The sequence below is a fragment of the Arachis stenosperma genome, chromosome 1 (assembly GCF_014773155.1).
Source record: "Arachis stenosperma cultivar V10309 chromosome 1, arast.V10309.gnm1.PFL2, whole genome shotgun sequence".
NCBI classification, from domain to species: domain Eukaryota; kingdom Viridiplantae; phylum Streptophyta; class Magnoliopsida; order Fabales; family Fabaceae; genus Arachis; species Arachis stenosperma.
The window spans coordinates 42,571,700-42,591,061 of record NC_080377.1 but is presented as its reverse complement, the minus strand read 5'-3'; the positions used below and the strand labels follow the sequence as shown (position 1 = coordinate 42,591,061).

General features: G+C 32.9%; 1 protein-coding gene across 1 annotated transcript; it reads right to left on the bottom strand.

Annotated features, from left to right (window-relative positions):
- Positions 1 to 11,771: 11,771 nt before the first annotated feature.
- On the bottom strand, positions 11,772 to 15,174 carry LOC130944051 (ubiquitin carboxyl-terminal hydrolase 3-like). The gene is made up of 9 exons (XM_057872179.1): positions 15,100 to 15,174; positions 14,883 to 15,014; positions 14,729 to 14,767; positions 14,459 to 14,564; positions 14,297 to 14,355; positions 14,091 to 14,165; positions 13,323 to 13,371; positions 12,985 to 13,061; positions 11,772 to 12,421 (listed from the first exon to the last, which is right to left on the bottom strand). The coding sequence occupies exons 1-9, from the start codon at positions 15,172 to 15,174 to the stop codon at positions 12,320 to 12,322; spliced, it is 714 nt and encodes a 237-aa protein (XP_057728162.1). The 3' UTR covers positions 11,772 to 12,319.
- Positions 15,175 to 19,362: the final 4,188 nt, after the last annotated feature.

Below are 19,362 nucleotides of genomic sequence, written 5' to 3'. Positions count from 1 at the left end.
CGGCATAATGAAGGTGGATATGACATGGTAGTCCAGACTCCTATGGTCGCTGGAGATGGAGCTAGCAAGACATGTATGCGGTCCGTTGTATCGCTTCACTTTCCAGATACCCTTCCGTTGTCGGAGACTCAACCGAATTAGCCATGTGCACCCATTCCCAAACTCAGAACACTTTCCCACATACCTGCGGTAGTCAGACTCAACGACCTTGTACTACCTGGAACTCGTTCATACCGGCAGACCCCTCGGTATCTCTAGCGCCAAATCCTGAGGGCTGCAGAGCGTTTTCGTCCTGCCGCATGGCATCCAGGTCCAACGAGGAAAAATGGGGTGGATACTGCTGTGTGCCAGAACTAGATCCACCTGTAGCCCTTCTCGGAACAGTAGTTCCAACATCATCGCCACTTTCATCAGCGATCATATCCGGCTCAACGTCATCCTCATCTGGATCATCAAACAAACCATCACCAACACCAGCCGGTGTGGGACAATGTACCTCGGTGGGAATATGTTCCCCATACCGAACCTCGTCTCCAACATTGCCACTCAGATCAACGACAAACGAAGGGGACGTAACAGGCTACATCGGTGGCTCATACACAGGAGCAGAGGATGAAGCAACAGCAGGTCTCGAGCTCGAGCCGGCAACCGCGGCTATAGTATTGGCATTCCGGTTCGAACCACCCGAGCTAGATACCACATCAACCAACTTTGCCAACAGCTCTGGTGTCCTTACCTCGGGAAACTGCCTACGAAAAAGAAACATAACCTGCAAGTCCTCGTCACTACCGATTGTGAAACAATCAAACTTCACGGTGTCATGGAGCACCGCTGTTGGAATGCGGTAGAAAAACTTCTTAACCCTTTTAACTCCTTCAAGACCAAGCTTCTCCAGCACAGAGCTAACAAGAGCATCGTAGGTGGTTGTTGGCGTCACGATAATACATAGGGGATCCTTATCAGTGAACTTCACGCCGGACCGAGTTTTTCTCTTAATCGACCATCTCTAATGTACCAGAACTAGGAAACTCTCCTCACTAGCCATCTCCCCTCTTTGTTGAGAGCATCATGAGTTCACAGCATATATATACAGCCCTGGCTCGCACTATATATATGTAATTCGAATCAATTCATTTCGAATTAGGTTGTATGACAAACTAACCTAGTAATTCGAATTAACTAAATTCGAATTTTCCAAGTATAATTCGAGACAACATGTTTCGAATTACTCTATGTTGTTTCGTTCCTACTAAATCGAATTAACTCAATTCGATTTACCTTCATTTGTTTCCTTCCTTGTAATTTGAATTAACTCAACTCGAATTACATTAGTTTGTTGCCTTCCTAGTAATTCGAATCATATCAATTCGAATTACTTGATAGCATAATTCGAATCTAATTGATTCGAATTATATAATAATTTGTCCTGGTGGATTCAGGTGTGGATTTTTGATTTGGCTGATTTGGGTAATTTCCAGCTCTCCTAGGCTTATTTGGGTTTTTTACCCTTATATATTATGGGATTAGTAAAATAGTAATATATGTTCTAAAAATATATTTTAAAATTGTTAGTTTAAAAACTTATTCAAAAATTATAAAATATAAGTTTAGAAAAAATTATTATACATTCATTTAAAAAATTTAAAATTTTTATTAATAATAATTTTCATATATATATATTTATAAAACATATATTAGTTAAATTCATAAATATTATTGCAGCCTTGGTTTAAATTCGTGTTTGTAACTGTGAGTATTTTTTGAGACAAACAAATTGATGCTTGTATTTTTATTTATATTCTTTTCATAGTTTTGGGTGCCGGGTTACTAAACCTTCAATAAGCTTGTTATTATGGTAAAAACTTAAAATACAATCCTACAATCTATATCTTTCATTTTGATCCCAATCTAATCAATAGTTCATATTGAAGTTAATCAATTGGACAAAATATTCTCCAACTTTTTATGTCCACAAATTTTTGTTTTTTAAAGACGGCTTGGGCTGTCCACTGTCCTAGATATTACATCAAAAGCTCAACAGATTCGCCCACATGCACACACAACTATATAGATTTTTATGTTCTACTTACATACATTAAACTCATGTTTTTTTTTTGGACATTAAACTCATGTTTCAAACCCGAATGCAACTGCATCGAAGCCAATAAATCTATCATTTGTACCAAATCTCGTGTGAAGGTCTACAATACAACTGGCTAAATATGTATAAGTTTTTAAACCTACCATTTTTGTGGCCCAAAAGTTGGATACTATAATCCAACGTGTCATCATATTAAGAATAATTTTCAACTAACTTATATTAGTCGAGTGGTCAGTTTCCGTTTTAATAAGTATTAGAGTTCAAATCTCATCTTATATATACAGCAACTCATTGGCAAGCAGCAGACCTTATATAGAGCTTAGATTCACGACATATTAGTAATTGACCTGTCAAGTTAAAAGGTACTATAAACAATCAAAAAAAAGTTTTCATAAAAATATTCATCATTCCATTATAGCTAAACATTCTGTTAAGCAACTAATTAAAACAACTCCACACCACTTGGGGTAAAAGCAGTAATTCTATTTATGAATATCCAACCTAACCCGATCCCAACGCAGTCAGGTTGAACACGAACAAGTTTACTTGCGTGTCGAATAAGGTGTGGGTTGAGACTCAACCCTATCCGATCAATCCGCAAAATATATATATATATATATATGGTGAATTCTAGTATGACTATATTATGGTGGGTATGCAAGTGTTGTTAAAATTAAAGTCATATTTTTTTTAAAATTTTGGTAACACTTTTTTTAAGTAACACTTTTTAAAATATTGTTTAACAACAAAAAAATGTTACTTTAATTTTAGCCACACTTTTTAAAACACTATAGTCATGGTAGTCACCATAACATAGTCATACTAGAATGACCATATATATATATATATATATATATATATATATATATATATAGCTCTGATACTAGAATGTCTTTCATCCGCTCCCTCTCACGATGTCTCACTATTACGGATTCTAGCTCCTAAAACTCCAATACTAAATCCAACCCTCTTATTGAGAAAGTGACTCAATTTGAGAAACTCTCTCCAAAACATAATATCTTCAAAGAAGAAGTCTACTTCGAAGATATTAATCAAGTTATAGACAACTGGGAGATACTAAATATCCCCTAGGATGAGCTATATATTCCAGAAGAAACTAAACGAACTACCAAATTAGATTACATAATTAAGATTGGCGAAAAATAATATTCCTTTAGGACCAGAATCCGGTGAGGAATTCCATCTCCTAAACAAAAAATCCACACAAAAACATACTCGAAGGTATAAATACCTTCACATAGGAGGTGTCCAAGTGATAGTCGAACCATTCATCATCAGAGAATGTTTAAACGCTTCTATACTCATGTGCCTAAGAGATATTAGGCATAACAACTTCCATGACTCTCTTATAGGGATAGTTGAAACCATCTTAAGACATGGTCCGATATACTTAAATTATTTCAAACAAAAGTGTGAGTCTCTTAGATAGAAATATCTTGGATTCTTTATTTCTCAATATCCGACTTCACGGTCTAGACATGAAAGAAGGGTTTGTACCTATTACCTTAATCTATAGATTTAGTATAAGGTCATGAACACTTGTAATTCTAGAATCCTATTAAAAACAAGTGATAGGAAAACAACTTTGTTTGTTACAGATATGACAAAAGCAAATGTCACCATACTACAACTTATCAAATGAGATGAAATTGATCTCCTTGAATCTTGAGCCATAGACAGAGCCATACCCACTCTACCTAGACAAGCGTCCCAATTCCAAGAGATTAAATAAAATGAAATTGGTCAAGTTAACATCTTTGATAGAAGAAATTCATTCTCTTCGAGGTCAGAAGCAGGTTCTACCTTCATATCTGACTTCGCCTTGGCCAGATGATTTTTTTTGTCTCTTGTCAATCTTTTTTTTAGAAACCCAAAAATTAGAACTACCAACTCTAAAATCAATTTATAGAATTATAAACTAATTCAAACATTCTCAGACCTATTTACCAAAAAGAAGAAAATATAGACCAACAGTCTATCAAATCCCCAACTTATTCTTCTTTGAATGATGATGTCAATGTTAACTAAAGAATTTGCGATCAATGAAGAAGCCTTACGTAAAAGTATTTATTCTGAAGAATGGAAACTTCAAAAAAAAAATGTTACTTACGGACTTTTAAGGCACCACAAATCTTAGATTTTAGGAAAAAAGATTATAACTTCCCCCAACATGTTAAAAAGCATATTCTGTTCTTTGAATAGTTTCATGCATATAATATCAAAAATAACATTGAGTATCATTTCAAAGCTAACATGAGCACTACACCATCTACGAATTTCATAACAACCTGGCAAGTAAAAGATGAAAAATTAGTTAAATCTGAATTTTCTCCAACAGGACAATTTATCCTTACAAACAATGCGAAACATATCCCAATTATGGCTTTGCCTTTCAAACTAAAAACCTTGATGAACCCATTGGGTCTAAAGACAAAAAATATTATAGAGTAGGCCAACTATACAAACAAATACTTACAAACTTTGGGCTAGAAATTCAGGTCTAGAAACTTCAGCTCACACGGAACCTCTTCATCTAAACCTCTAGAAAAAAATTTATTCAAACCTTTCAGGATTAGCCAAAAGGCTAAACAAAACATTCATACTTTCATACTAAAGCAAAATTTAGAAAAATCTAAAGTTTTACAAAAAATCAACCATCTTCTCAGCCAAATGAGTATCCCTGAAATTTCTCAAACTACGAAATCTTCCACAAGAGTCACTAGGAGAAGGCTTATAATGTTTTTTTTGGCTTCCATTGTTTTGGGGTAGGATTGGGCCACTATTTATTTTGACGATACTATTTAGTTTTCTGTTTGTTATAGGTAGGCAGACTAAATTGCTCACAAAAAAATCAAGGTCTCTTTTTTTTAAGCCTTTTCGCAAGCTAGTTGCTTTTGAATTTTGCCATCTTGACCAATTTTTAAGGTCACCTTTTGGACATAGGAGATTAATTGGTCATAACTTAAGGAATCATATAAAATGATTCCATTTGGAGTTAGGCTTCGAATTTTGTCCCTTACTTAATCTCCTGGAGATTTTGGGAGTCTGGCTAAGAATTTTTCTTTTCGAAAAGGTTGTTAGCTATCTTCCCTTGTATAAACTCTTTTTAAGAGGGTATCTTTATATCATCTAAAGTCAAACAAGATTTTGCATTTAAGATTGGATAATTATTTGGCACATTGATCCTTCTATGAAGATGGATTTCCAATAAAATGGTTTGCTATGGTGAATATTAAAGTACTAATAGCATCGGGGATAATTTTTTCATTCTCGTTAAGAATAGATTCACCATCATCATTTATTTTAATAGCTGAAAAGATTGAAGATTTTGTTCTTCCACCATCCTCTAAGTTGTCTTGAGAAACCTAAAACATTAACATTTGCTATTGCTTCTTCAGAACTTTCATAGACAGTTCGATAGGTTGTATAAATCATTGTCATATGTTATAACATATGCATGATATTGGACTCAGTTTTGCCATCTATGTTCTATTCATAAATGTTGTTGCCATTGAAACTGTTGAAACCTAACTCTCTATCTTCAAGAGCTAAGTCAGGGGCTGATGTTTGGAGATAATGTTGTGAAAAGGGTTTAGTAAGGCTTTTCTACTTTGTAATGAAGGTTGTCATGATAAAGTTGGCTTTTGGTGAGTCTAGACTTCTCTTAGAGTCTTATGACCCCTCTTGGATGACACTAAGGGATGCTTTAGCTGATTACCTAGTGACTCTTATGGAAGATTCAGTAATTTGAGGAGTTTAACGGATAGTCATTTGGCTGAGACGATGGTTGATTTTTTTTTTGTAAATTTTGGATTTTCCTAAATTTTGTTTTACTATGGAAGTCTAAAGGTTTTGTTTAGCCTTTTAGCTAATCTTGAAAGGTTTGAATACAGATTTTTCTAAAGGTTTAGATGAAGAGACTTCACGTGAGCTGAAGTTTCTAGATCTAAATTTTTAGTCCAAGGTTTGTAAATATTTATTTGTGTAGTTGGACTCTTCCATAATCTTTTTTATGTCTTTAGGCCCAATAGGTGCATCAAAGTTTTTAGCTTTGAAAGGAAAAACCATAATTGGGTTATGTTTCAGATTGTTTGTAAGGATAAATTGTCTTGTTGGAAAAAAAATTAAGATTTAACTAATTCCCCATCTTTACTTGCTAAGTTGTTATGACATTCGTAGATGGTGTAGTGCTCATGTCAGCTTTGAAAGGATACTCGATGTTATTTTTGATATATATGCATGAAATCGTTCGAAGAACGAAATATGCTTTTTGACATGTTAGAGAAAGTTATAATATCTTTTCTTAAAATCTAAGATTTGTGGTGCCTTGAAAGCCTGTAAGTACCATTCATTCTGAAGTTTTCATTCTTCAGAATTAATGTTCTTACATAAGGCTTCTTTATCGATCACAAATTTTTCAATTGACATAGACATCATCGTTCAAAGAAGAATAGGTTGGAAATTGGATAAACTGCTGGTCCATATCCTTTTTTTTTGGTAAATGGGTCTGAAAATGTTTGAATTAGTTTGTAATCTTGTAAGATTGATTTTAGAGTTGGTAGTTCTAATTTGTGAGTTTCTAAAAGGAGATTGAGAAGAGACCGAAAAAGATTTGGCTGAGACGAAGTCAGATCTAAAGGTAGAACTTGCTTCTGACCTCGAAGAGAATGATTTTTTTCTATCAAAGAAGATTTCAACTCGAACAGTTTCATCTTGTTTAATCTCTTGGAATTGGAGCACTTGTCTAGATAGAATCGGTATAGTTCTGTGTATGGCTCAAGATTTAGGGAGATCAATTTCATCTCATTTGATAAGCCGTAGTATGGTGACATTTGCCTTTGTCATGTCTGTAAGAAGTATGTACAAAGAAAACTTAGCAGATAATAAATAATAAATAATTCCAACTTCATGTGAATCAGAATTAGTATAATATTATTAAGAATACTCCTACTTTTTCATTAGCCTCTGATACTAGATAATCCGAGGTGGATCTAGGAGAAAAAAGAGGAGTTTTGAGTAAGTTATCTTAACAAATTTTGTTATGATATGAAAGTATACAGATGATAATGCAGAAAAGTAATATTTAAAAATTAAAGTATAGAAAGAAAGCTAGATATGGTAGTAATCCGCTCACAACTAGCTTGAGAGAAGAAGGGAACAAAACTGGAGCGGCGGTAAAGACTAGACAGAAAGGGAGGAGAGAAGTTATTGAAATTGAAAGAATTTATTAAAGAAGGAAAAGCTTACGAAGAATTTCAGAGCCTCTCTTTCTAATTTCTCTCTCTAAAGTTGGTGTATCTAAAAACTCTGCCTCAGAATGTTGCTGAAGCGTACTTTTATATACCTAAGGATTACTATTTCTACAGTACAGGTAATATTGACCTAAACTATAGCTACAATACCGGTTGACAAGTTATAAGTTATTGTATAGATAGTACACTTTTTATTTCGTAAACTATTCCTACAGCATCTATAACACCTAATCTTCTTCTAGGTTAATTTTGAAATAGTGGTCTTCATTTTTTATTGTAATCACTTAAAGATGCTGTGGAAGAATTAGGATTTTATTTCCCTTTCTTAGTCTTCTTGTGCTTGGAGCAGCTATAGAATTTGCTACAACTTTTTGTAAATGATTCTTTGGATTGAGACCCTACTAGAGTTGCTATAATTTGGACCTTCTAATTGAGAAAAACAGATGTTTCATGGTCAATTTCTTTGACAAATTTAGGATGTTCTTTGAACCGTTTTCTAACTTCATCTGGATAAGCCAAAGTTGAATCAAATTGGGACCACTATTTGATGTATGCATTTCTTTGGAGCATTGGTGGTGTCTTTAGAAGATCTTGTTTGCCATATTTGTATTGCCAAGAGAATATGTATGCTAATGCAAATGTAGAAAAGAATTTTAGGTCAACAGAGGCACACGTTTCCTGCTGATCGAATTTGTTTTTGAAAATTTTGAACCCCTCATTAGCAAGTGGAAGTAAAATTTTTAGTAGTGGGCCGAAATAGTCCCACCATTGAGAAAACTAGTTTGAAAAGTAATAATTGATATTTCTTTTAAAGTAAATAAGCCAAGAGTCTGATTTGTTTATTTTGAAACCGAAAAATCCTTGTACATGCATCTATGTAATCCAATAAGAGTATCTAATTGGGTCAAATGGCTGAAAAAAATTTTTAATATTGTATAGATATTTTTCAAATTGAATTGGGGTAAGGACTTTTAATATTTGGATTGTGGAGTGAGTTGTGTTTGTGGAGTCTTTGGAATCTTTATAGTGTTTGATTAAAACTAGATCAAAATCCACGAGTATAAATTCATAGAATTGTTTGATTTTGTTAGGGGCTGTTGGTTTGAAATATAACCCTGGTGGGAAGACTTTGGCGATTACCTTATAAGGTGATTTTTCTCAAAATTCTGGTTCAATTAAAAAAATGGAAGAGAATTTGTTTTTTGAAAGGTATGTGGTTTGAGGTTTTGGAGGTTGGTTATGAGTATTTGGGAGCTATGCTTGGGTAAGAGATTGAGGAGAACTTGGTTTTGGTAATTGCTTTGTCTTTTGAGTCTTGACAAATTGTTTGTTGGTTTGCTACTTGGGTTACTAAGTTTGTGATGTTAGTCTCTTCATCTGAACTGTTACATAGGTCAGCCCAAGATTTATGATGGAGTTTTGTCAATGCAGCATCTTGTAAAGCTAATAAGGTTTGAATTAGAATAACATAGTTTGCTTTTGTTTATCTAGTTATTTGAGTGGTTTGTTGTTGAGTTGATGACTCAACTATATCTTTCAGTTGGGTAGATGACTCAATTGGCTGTTGAGTGTGGTTGGTGAGTACAAGACCTTGTTGGAATACTTGACCCCGATCGTTTAATTGATCTTGGTAGGACAAAGCGTATGCCTCTACCTCTGGACGAGACTATTGTTACCTTTTTAGGCATTTGGTATCTATCCTTTCAATTATTGACATCTAAGATAATTAGGAAAAAATTTTAAAATTTCTTGAATGTATTTAATTTTAAAATAAAAAATACTTAAAATAGTCATATTATATATATATATATATATATAATGTGCTAGTGTGAATGTCAAACCAAAAACTTTTCATCTATGTAAAAAATCGGGCAATTTACGTAAATAAATAAAGTGGGAGAGTTATTTACGTAAATGTGCAAATCTGTATGTTGTTACGATTTTGTGCAAAATGGATTTATATGTAAACCGTGGCAACCCACCACGGTTTCTAAACATGCATAAACCGTGGGAGGTCACCACGGATTAGGAGCAAATTTTTGTAGGAGGAAACCGTGGTAGGTCACCACGGTTTAAGAAGGAAATTTGGCAAGCATAAACCGTGGGGAGTCACCACGGTTTATGAAGAAACTTGTTTGCACATAAAACCTTGTGGGTCACCACGGTTTATGTGTGGTAAATAATGGCCAGAAAACCTTGTTAATTTTATGTCCAAGAGACACAACTTATTTTTTATTTTTTTATTATTCTTGTTAAATTTTTTATAATTATATTTTTATTATTATATTTTCATCTCAAATTTTTTTAATGAAAAAAATGAGAATAAATTAGATTTTCATAATTTGTTCTAGTTTATCACCAAGCAGAATTACAAGAACACAAAATTTTGTGTCTCTATCCATCAGTGTCTTGTCCTGTCCTATTTTCAGTGTCTTATCCTATTTTGTTGTTGAAAACAAAGGCAGCCTAATAAATACACACTATATAGTACATTTTATAAAGAAAAAAATAATCTATTTCTATTGAATATTTATAATAAAATTTTTTCGTTCTCTTTATGTATTATTGACTAATATATACTATAAAATTTTTACATGTATTATCAATTAGTTTTTCATTATGTTTATCCCTATTTTTCATTTTACACTATATTTAAATATTTATTATACTATAAAAAATATTAATGAACATAATAAAATAATTACTTATTAATATTTTTTAGAGTACTCATTAATATTCTTAAAATATAATAAATATTTTTTATTTTAAATTTAACAAATACTAATGTATCAATATACACTTATATGTGAATTTATTAAATCTATATAAAAGATTTAATCAATAAGCATGTTAATGAATATTAATATACCAATATTAACAAGTAATTTTTATTGTACTCATTAATATGTTATAGTGTAATAAATCTTTATTTTATAAATGAAAAAATAAAGATGTATATAATGAGAGAGGTCACCTTAAGCTTAAACGAACTTTTGAGTAGTTTTTATAAGTTCGCCTAAGATTTTGAAAACTTCATAAAAACTCAAAATAAAAATAAAAACACAGATTCCAAACATTAATGTTAGTGTAATTTATTTTTAAAATATTTTTTTATTTTATAATAGAAAAAAATCCAAAAATTTCATGGTGTTTATTATTAGAGTCTAATTTTTTCTAATTTATTTTACATCACAAATTTTAAATATTTTAAATTTATTAAATTTCATCATCTTAAATTAAATATTAATTTTTATTTTTTAGTAAATAGACATCAATTTTTTAAGCATTATAAAAATCATTTTCTTAGTATTATCTGATTTTTTTTATTGTACTCTTTCTATTATAAAAATAATGATTTTTATAATAAACAGCTTTGTGTCTCTTGGACATAAAATTAACAAGGTTTTCTGGCCATTATTTACCACACATAAACCGTGGTGACCCACAAGGTTTTATGTGCAAACAAGTTTTTCATAAACCGTGGTGACTCCCCACGGTTTATGCTTGCCAAATTTCCTTCATAAACCGTGGTGACCTACCACGGTTTTCTCCTACAAAAATTTGCTCCTAATCCGTGGTGACCTCCCACGGTTTATGCATGTTTAGAAACCGTGGTGAGTTGCCACGGTTTACATATAAATTCATTTTGCACAAAATCGTAACAACAAACAGATTTGCACATTTACGTAAATAACTCTCCCACTTTATTTATTTACGTAAATTGCCCTAAAAAATCTACAATCACTAAGTTAAGATCTTCATTTAGAAATTTAACAGTTCTATTTAAATATAAGTCAAATCTATTTAGCAATATATAAATACTAAATTACAATTCCAATATCTCATCTAAGTATTGAACATTACATTTTTTTAATGACCCGCAAATAAGATTGGATACCCACAGATTGAGGGTAGGTAAAATTAGAGTTAGCATGTTATAAACCTACAGGTCTTTTAGTGAAAAAATCAATTCGCAGATAGGATTAGAGCTAGGTTTAAACCCTACCCATTGCCACTCCTATACAACACTAGCTAACTTTTACCGAAAGTAGGACCAACCTTGAGAAACCTAACAACACATGTCAACCAATGGACAGTTTCTTCATCCGAAGATGCACATATCATCTTCATAGTAGGGTGCACCACTATCCAAACTCTGAAATAAATATTTAGATTACATGTAGATTCAAGAATGTGTAGTTAAGTTTCTCAAGAATTAGTTTCCACCTTGAGCCCTTTTCTTTTAGATATTCTTGCACGAGAACATACAATTGTTCACCTAACCAATTTTGTTGTGCACTTCCTGTTATATTTGTGTTATTGTAGTTAGAAACTAACTGCTGATATAGAAGTTAGTTATACTAAGGCCAGCTATCATAGGCTCTAGAATTAGTTAGTAACTAACCCTTCTATATATAAAGTAGTTGTAGCTTAATAGAGGTGAGATTTAACATAGTAACTTTATGCTGAAGCAATCTAAATTCTTTGATTTAAAGAGCTCTCTCACACACAATATGTTCTAGTTCTCCCTTGCTACACTCAACTTAAGCTCGAACCGCCATTTTCCACACATAATTTGCATGATGTGTCCTATATGAAGTTACAATATATAGGCTGTTACTGGTTGACAATCACAAATACATTGAAGAAGTGAGGTTAGCAGTTATGGTTGAGCTGGAGGTCCATGATTCTTGGAGGTCGTCTACACGTGCCACATAACGAGATCAATTTTGGAGAGGAATCATTTAAAGCAGCCAAAGCCAAGATTCAGTCAAAGTGGTTGGAGAGTATTAACCAGAGAGACTAGGCTTGGTAGATCACTCAAATGAAAAATAAAAATCTCGGCGCACACAAGCCAAGTGAACAAGGAGCTGCATAGGGATCATACTGCAAATAACTTTAAAAACTGCTTCATTACGAACCCGAAAATCCCAAATTGACAGCCTCAATTTTGTCCATCTGCGGATTTCTTTGATATTGCAATGACATTGAAGTTCAAGGATTCTGGATTTTTCTGGATCATGCTTTGGATGACTTTAGCTGCATCCTGTTGTAATTTTATTTTTTTTATATAATGTTAGATATTGTGTAAAAATCAAGCAAGCAATGCAGATATGTAAGAACTAAAGGTAACAAACTTTGCAAGTTAAGACATGATTAAATAAAGAAATGGACTCAGCACAAACACTCCAACTTTATAGGGAAGAAAAATAATTAAATAGGGACAAAGAAATCAGCATTTTACAAACAAGTATGTGCTGAATGAACACTGAGCAACAATGTATAGAAAGAATGTTGGCTTCCTAGAAAATATTGCCAAAGGGCCGATGCTATTGGAGGCTTCCCTTGAAAGATTTCGAAACTCAAATTTGAAGCACAAACCAAAACATTTCTCCTATAAGATGGATTCCTAAAACAAGGTGAAAAAGCATAAACAACTTCTCCGCAATAGGAACAACATCAAAATGTTTTTCATGCAGCGTTTAACTCGGTCTTATTCCTTTTCCATTATACGAACTTGCAAACTGAATCAGGTCCTTTTTCAGAATGCATGTCTTTAAGGAACAATACAGTTATTGCCTGTACAATTTCACATGCATAGATTCTTACCTTCAACAATGTACTTGGTGAGGATGGGCCATGAGATATTGGTCCCGACTTTCTTCCATCAAGCTCATAGAGTTCACCTGCATATGAAACAATTATAGAGAAATCAATAAACTAAAATGCAGGAAAATGCAAAAGGGACGAAAGAAACAAAAAAAAAAACCTAATTTATGTAGGATCAGAATTGCTCTGAGACAGGACCCATACTGGCTGCCTCCCATAATTTAAATACAATCACGCTTGCTGTTAACTTGCAATTAACCATTGTATCTTGTCATACTGTTTTGAATTTAACAAATACAGAAGAAGAAAGTAATAAATCAACTAGACAAAGAATTTACCGTCCACACAAACAAAGCAGATGAAATGAGTGTCCACATTGTCTGATGCCTGCAGTACAAATTTTTTAAACGCAACAATAATGGTGAGATGGAGTAATAAAATAGTTGAAATAAACCCCCTTTTATTGGGGATGTTGGCGTGAGCAACTGTATTATCAAAGGATCATACTGTCAATTCCACCCATGGCAGTAAAACATCATGGGGTGGTTGAATGGAAATTATATTATCAAAGATCAATTCACATTTCTAGCATACACATTACCTTCAAACCAACATAAACTCAACTTCACGGTTCACTAGTTTTTCATTTTTTTTTTAATTCTTATTTTATTTTTTTGTTTTAAGGATTGAAGGGCTTCAAATTCTCTACTAGAATCTACAGCTTCTCTGAAATTAACGCAGCAAGTAACAAGGATCTTTACTACTTCCTATAGTGAGAACAAAAAGCACTTATCAGAAATCCTAGAGAAGTAGATTCTACGTTTTGACCTACTCATAGATAACTTCAGTATGTGAAAAAGTTCCATTTATCATGCGCCATCCCCTATGCCGTCCAAATCAGGTAATTTGTATCCACTGTGCTCCATTGCATAAACAACGTTTCATTGCAAGATGCATTAACTATTTCTTCATAGAATACAAAATGCAGAATCTTTTGATGAGACAGCGTGGGTGGTCCTTATCTTATTAAATATGCATCACTAATTTATCAATATCATACTCCACATAACCATGACCCATGTATTATCAATTTAATGAAAAACTACCTCTGTATCACCAGCACTTGCTGCCACTGAATGAGCAACTTCCATCTCTCTGTCATTCTCGAGAAATACACCACGCTGAAACACATAAATGTCCGAAAATGGCAAATGAGCATTATATTTCGATAGCCATTAGTGTCAATCTCTATTATTTGTGCAATTTGAGAAAGAAAGAAAGGAAGGAAGCATTGGCAGGAAGAAATAATAACCTGCATTGGGTCCATGCTTGCAGTCGTTTTGAAGAACTTGTCAAAGAACGACTCCTCAACTAGCATACAACAAAATCAACAGAAAACAAATGAGAAAGAACAGTAGATCAATGCACCAATAATCCTTTAACTAGGCAACTAATGTGAACGAAGTAAGCTTACCAAGCTTGATCTCAGAAGTTATGTTCCCAAGAGCATGAAGAAGCCCTATTGTACCACAAGCATTACCCACAGTTTGCTTCATAAAATACACTTTATTGCTATTTTCCTACACCGGAACAGCAGCTACATAATCAGTGACCTAATATATCATACATTTACATTCTAACCAATATTCAGATTCTTTGGTTCCATTATCCAATTTTGCGAAAAGAAATTCTCAAAGAACAGAAGGAAAAAGGAATAATCATACCAGGAGATATGTCCACTTACCCTTTTTTCATTTTCCTGTTGCAACCTCTCTTCTTCGCTCTGATAAAATCAGAAGCAGCAAAAATGAACAAGATTATAGTATAGAATCCCTTTTTTTAACTTAATGGCACAGAATTCAGCTCAAATAATGTTATTTGAAAAAAAAAAAGTGAACCTTAGAGGTAAGTGGATAAAGGAAAAGGACGGCAAGAACAGGGCTGGGAACCATTTGAAGAAGGTCATCGTCTAAGCCATAAACATCGCAGGATTCAGCTTCGTCTGGTGGAAGCCCAAGACCCCATAGGAACTGAAATTCATGCAATTAAGTCAAACTTTTTCCTCTTTTGAAGAAGAAACACAGAGAGAGAGAGAGAACAGATTAGCTGAGGAACCTGATTGATCACGTCAGGATTAGCTTCAAGAGGAAGCCACCTCTTGGCAGAGGGTCTTTCGTCCAAGGTAGCCATTTCCTGCTTTCCTCTCCAGGACAATGACACGCACTATATATACTAACTCAAGTTCAATAACCCTTATTGGGCCTATCTCATCACTATGCTTTCTGAAAACACTTGAAACCAAAAACCGAGAGAAAACTAGGGAGTGTGGGTTTGGGTGGGTTTTGGGTTTTGGATCCTTCGGGTGTGGGCCGGCTTTGCCCGTTTCTCACCATGTCCAAAAAAAAGGGACTCAAACGAAGAAGTTGGTAGAGAGTAAGGAATCGGGATTCGAGACACTAATTATCTTTAAATCAATATAGTAAAATTTATGCATAATTTTGGCCCTCGATTCAATGCTCCTATATGTTCTAGAGCACTGAAAAGTGAAAACTCCATATGAAAAGTTGAAAAAAAGTTATTATTTATCAAATTTAGATTGTTTAAAGTTGTTTGTTTTTAAGGTTTGGGCTCAAAATTTTTTCCTTTTAAGTTAGTGATTTATTTTATTTATTGGAATAGAATAAAAAATGTGGTGAGTCTAATTTTTGGACTGTCTAAAGTGAATTTAATTTGGAATTTTTTAAAAAACCTTATAACACAAAAAAATTCTCTATTGTAATTATCTTGAGAATTTCCTTTGCATTTCTTCCATGAGTTCTATGACAGCAGCATAAATGGCATCCGACGATAAAAATTCATTCTTAAAAATTAATAAATTTCGGGAGTCTTTCAGATGATCATGACGAAAAAGAAAGAGCAGAATTTAGGAGGTATGACGAAATAGATCTGGCGATGGCTCAGCAGAATGGCGTGTAAACATGACTAAGATTTAGTTTGGTAAAATTTTTTGAAGAGGTATTTGTGTTTTTTAAAAGTTTAAACTCCTCATTTTGTGTTTGATAAATCAAAATGATCATGTGCTTGTACTTGTAACTTTTAAAATATTAGAATACTTTTAAAAACACTTAAGATAGAACTTTTTAAAGTTGGATTGTGTTTTTCAAAATTTAAAAATCTAATATAACCTCATATGTTAACTAATTTTTAAATTTAATGCTTATATTTATGTCTATTATAATATTTTTAAATTTTAAAAATTATTTTACGAAATGCAATTGATATTGTTTGTGTTTATTAAAAATTATTTTTAATTTAATTTATCAAATATAAATATTATAACTTTTAAAAAGTTATCTTTTAAAAATTAATTTTTATAAACTATTTTTAAAAAATAAAAATTTTACCAAACTAAATTTTAAATTAACATGGTAACCTGACAAGTGGCAAGTAAAAGCTTTATAGTTCTTTTTATTTTAGAGAATTTTTTTTATACGAAAAATTTATCTTAATGTAAAAATACATTTATAAGTTTTAGGCATTAGATTGTTTTAAATGATTGGGATAAAATCACGTCTTTTAAAAATAGTATGTGCCTAGTCATCAAAAAAAAAAAAAAATAGCATGTGACCAACATCTTCAATAAATGACCTGTTACTAGCTATTGTTCAATCAACACTATTATTATTGGGAAAAAAAAATTTTTTTTACCTAATCCTTTTGACATCACTCTTCGGCTCTTCAATCCCTTTACAAGTTCTCCAAGTAAAATAAGAAATACTTTATCTTTTCTATTTAGGGTTATACTATCGTGTGGAAAGAAAAAATTTGTCTGCTAATACTGAAAATATGCGGATGAATGATTCGCTGGTCCTGACTTGTTTTTTTACTAATTGTGGTGAAAACTTAAATCAGCGGTTATATCATTATTAAATTTGATCCAATGGTAAGTTATACTTTATCAATTATAATCATTTTTTTTAATTAATAGTATATAAACTACGGTCCAATAGAATTTGTTATTTACATAAAAAATTTTGTTGAATCCTAAATTTCACCCACACACAAAATTGAATTTCATAATTTTCAACTAGTTAAACACACAATTGTCTTCCTTCGTCAACATCAACATCATCATTTATTTCTTTTTCACTCTGTTGATGTTCAACTATACATCTCATAAGTTTCATATTTTACACCCTTACAAGCTTATTTCTTTATCAAATTTACGGCGTATATCTTATTTCTCAATCTCTGCGAGGAAGCAATCTGAATCCCAATGTCTAACAAGGTAGTTTTTTATCAATCTGAAACCCTAAGTCACACTCTTAGGATTAATTTTGATAGATTTCTTTCATCATGCCATCAAATACCTAGTCTAAATTAATTTGTTCATGTAGGATTATGTAGATGACACCAATAATGTTGACGGGTTTCACGGGAGAATCCATTGAGAAACGATGATGAGCTCCTGGACGACGATATCTTCATGGATGCTAACTTGGCAAATGCAGAAGTTGGTGTTTCTGAACCCAATGAAGGTGCCCATTTTGATCAATTGGATGAATCTTATAAGATTGATGGGTGGGAGGACATAGGAAAGACTGAGTTCTTGAATATTGTAGATGTTGATATAAAAAGATATCATTTCAGTGATCTAGGAGTGGCTTTTGATTTCTACAATGCATTTGCTAAGTCAAAGGGATTTAGTGGTCGATAAAGTAAGATGCGAAAGCACAATAGGATAATCAATCGATAGAATTTTGTTTGTTGTCGCGAGGGCTTCCGACGAAAAAAGGCAGATAATAAGCAGACCAGAAAACAAGAGCCTAGAGCTGAAACTAGGTGTGGCTGTAAGGCAAAGATTTAGGTGTCATTTGACGTTGTTAGTGGTCGCTGGATTGTTTCAAAATTTTTTGATTTGCATAATCACGACCTTCTTCCTCCAATTTTTACTGCAATGCTTCCTGGTCACAGAAAAATACCTGCTGCAGACATTGAGCAAATAAATATAATGAGGAAGGGTGGATTAGGCACTGCACATATTTTTGCAGCACTCTCAAGCCAATCTGGTGGTCACCACAATGTTCCCTTTTTGCCCAGGGACTTGTACAATCAAGTCGCTCAACAACGTTGACGGTTGAAGGGTGATGCTAGTGCAGCTCTTCAATTTTTGAGGAAGATGAAGTCCATTGATCCTGTCATGGTTATAAGATATGAGGTTGATAGGTTTCACTCGATAAAGAATTTATTTTGGTGTGATGGAATAAGCCAAATGGATTATCAATTGTTTGGTGATGTATTGGCTTTTGACGCTACTTACAAGAAGAATAAATATCATTGTCCGCTTGTCATTTTTTCGGGTGTTAATAACTATAACCACACAGTTGTCTTTGCAGCCGCTCTTGTGTGTGATGAGTCGGAGCAAACATATATTTGGTTGTTAAAAAGTTTTCTGGAAGCAATGAAGGGGAAGGCCCCAATTTCAGTTATCACAGATGGTGCCCTTTCAATGAAAAATGCAATCGAAAAAGTTTTTTCTAATGCACATCATCGTCTATGTGCTTGGCACCTTATTCGCAATGCCACGAGTAATGTAGGTAATCCTAGATTCACATCGCAGTTTAAGAAGTGCATGCTGGGTGATTACGAGGTTGGTGTACTCCGTAGTAAGTGGGATCGGATGGTTGAAGAGTTGGTGGTAGATCATACAATGGCAAAACTCAATCCTTTTAACTTCAATTCATTCATTAGTTATGCTATCCAGGTTAGTTAGTGATGGATCATACAAAGACAACAATGGACTCTTTTAAATCCATTATTCTAAGTTGTCTGCTGTTTTGTGATTATATTTCTATTTTAAAGTACTACTTTTTCACTAGTATAAGACACAAGAGACTTACAAAAATGCATCTTGTTAGTAAAAAATAGTCACTCAAAAAATTTTTTAATTTTGTAGTTTTATTATATGAAAATTTTCCAAATTTATATTTATTTACTGACGGAAAGATTTGTATTTGAAGTCATGACACTATTTATTTTTAGAGTTCATGAACATACTTTTGCAAACTAAACATGTATTGATTGCCAACTATTTATGTTACTCAGTGACACAATCATATAATTATAAAAGCATTAAGTATTAATTTATGCACAATAGTATATAACATGACATTACATCACAATCCAAGAGTATTAGCAACATGAAATTGTGGCCTTAAGTTGGACATAAAGTGAAAGATACTAATTATTGAGTCTTAATTGGCTGCATAACAATATGAAATTAAATTAAATAGCATAACATAACTAATCAAGCTCTAATTAATAGTCCTTTGTTTTGAGACTCATAACTAGTAGAAAAAATGGATATTATCTACATTA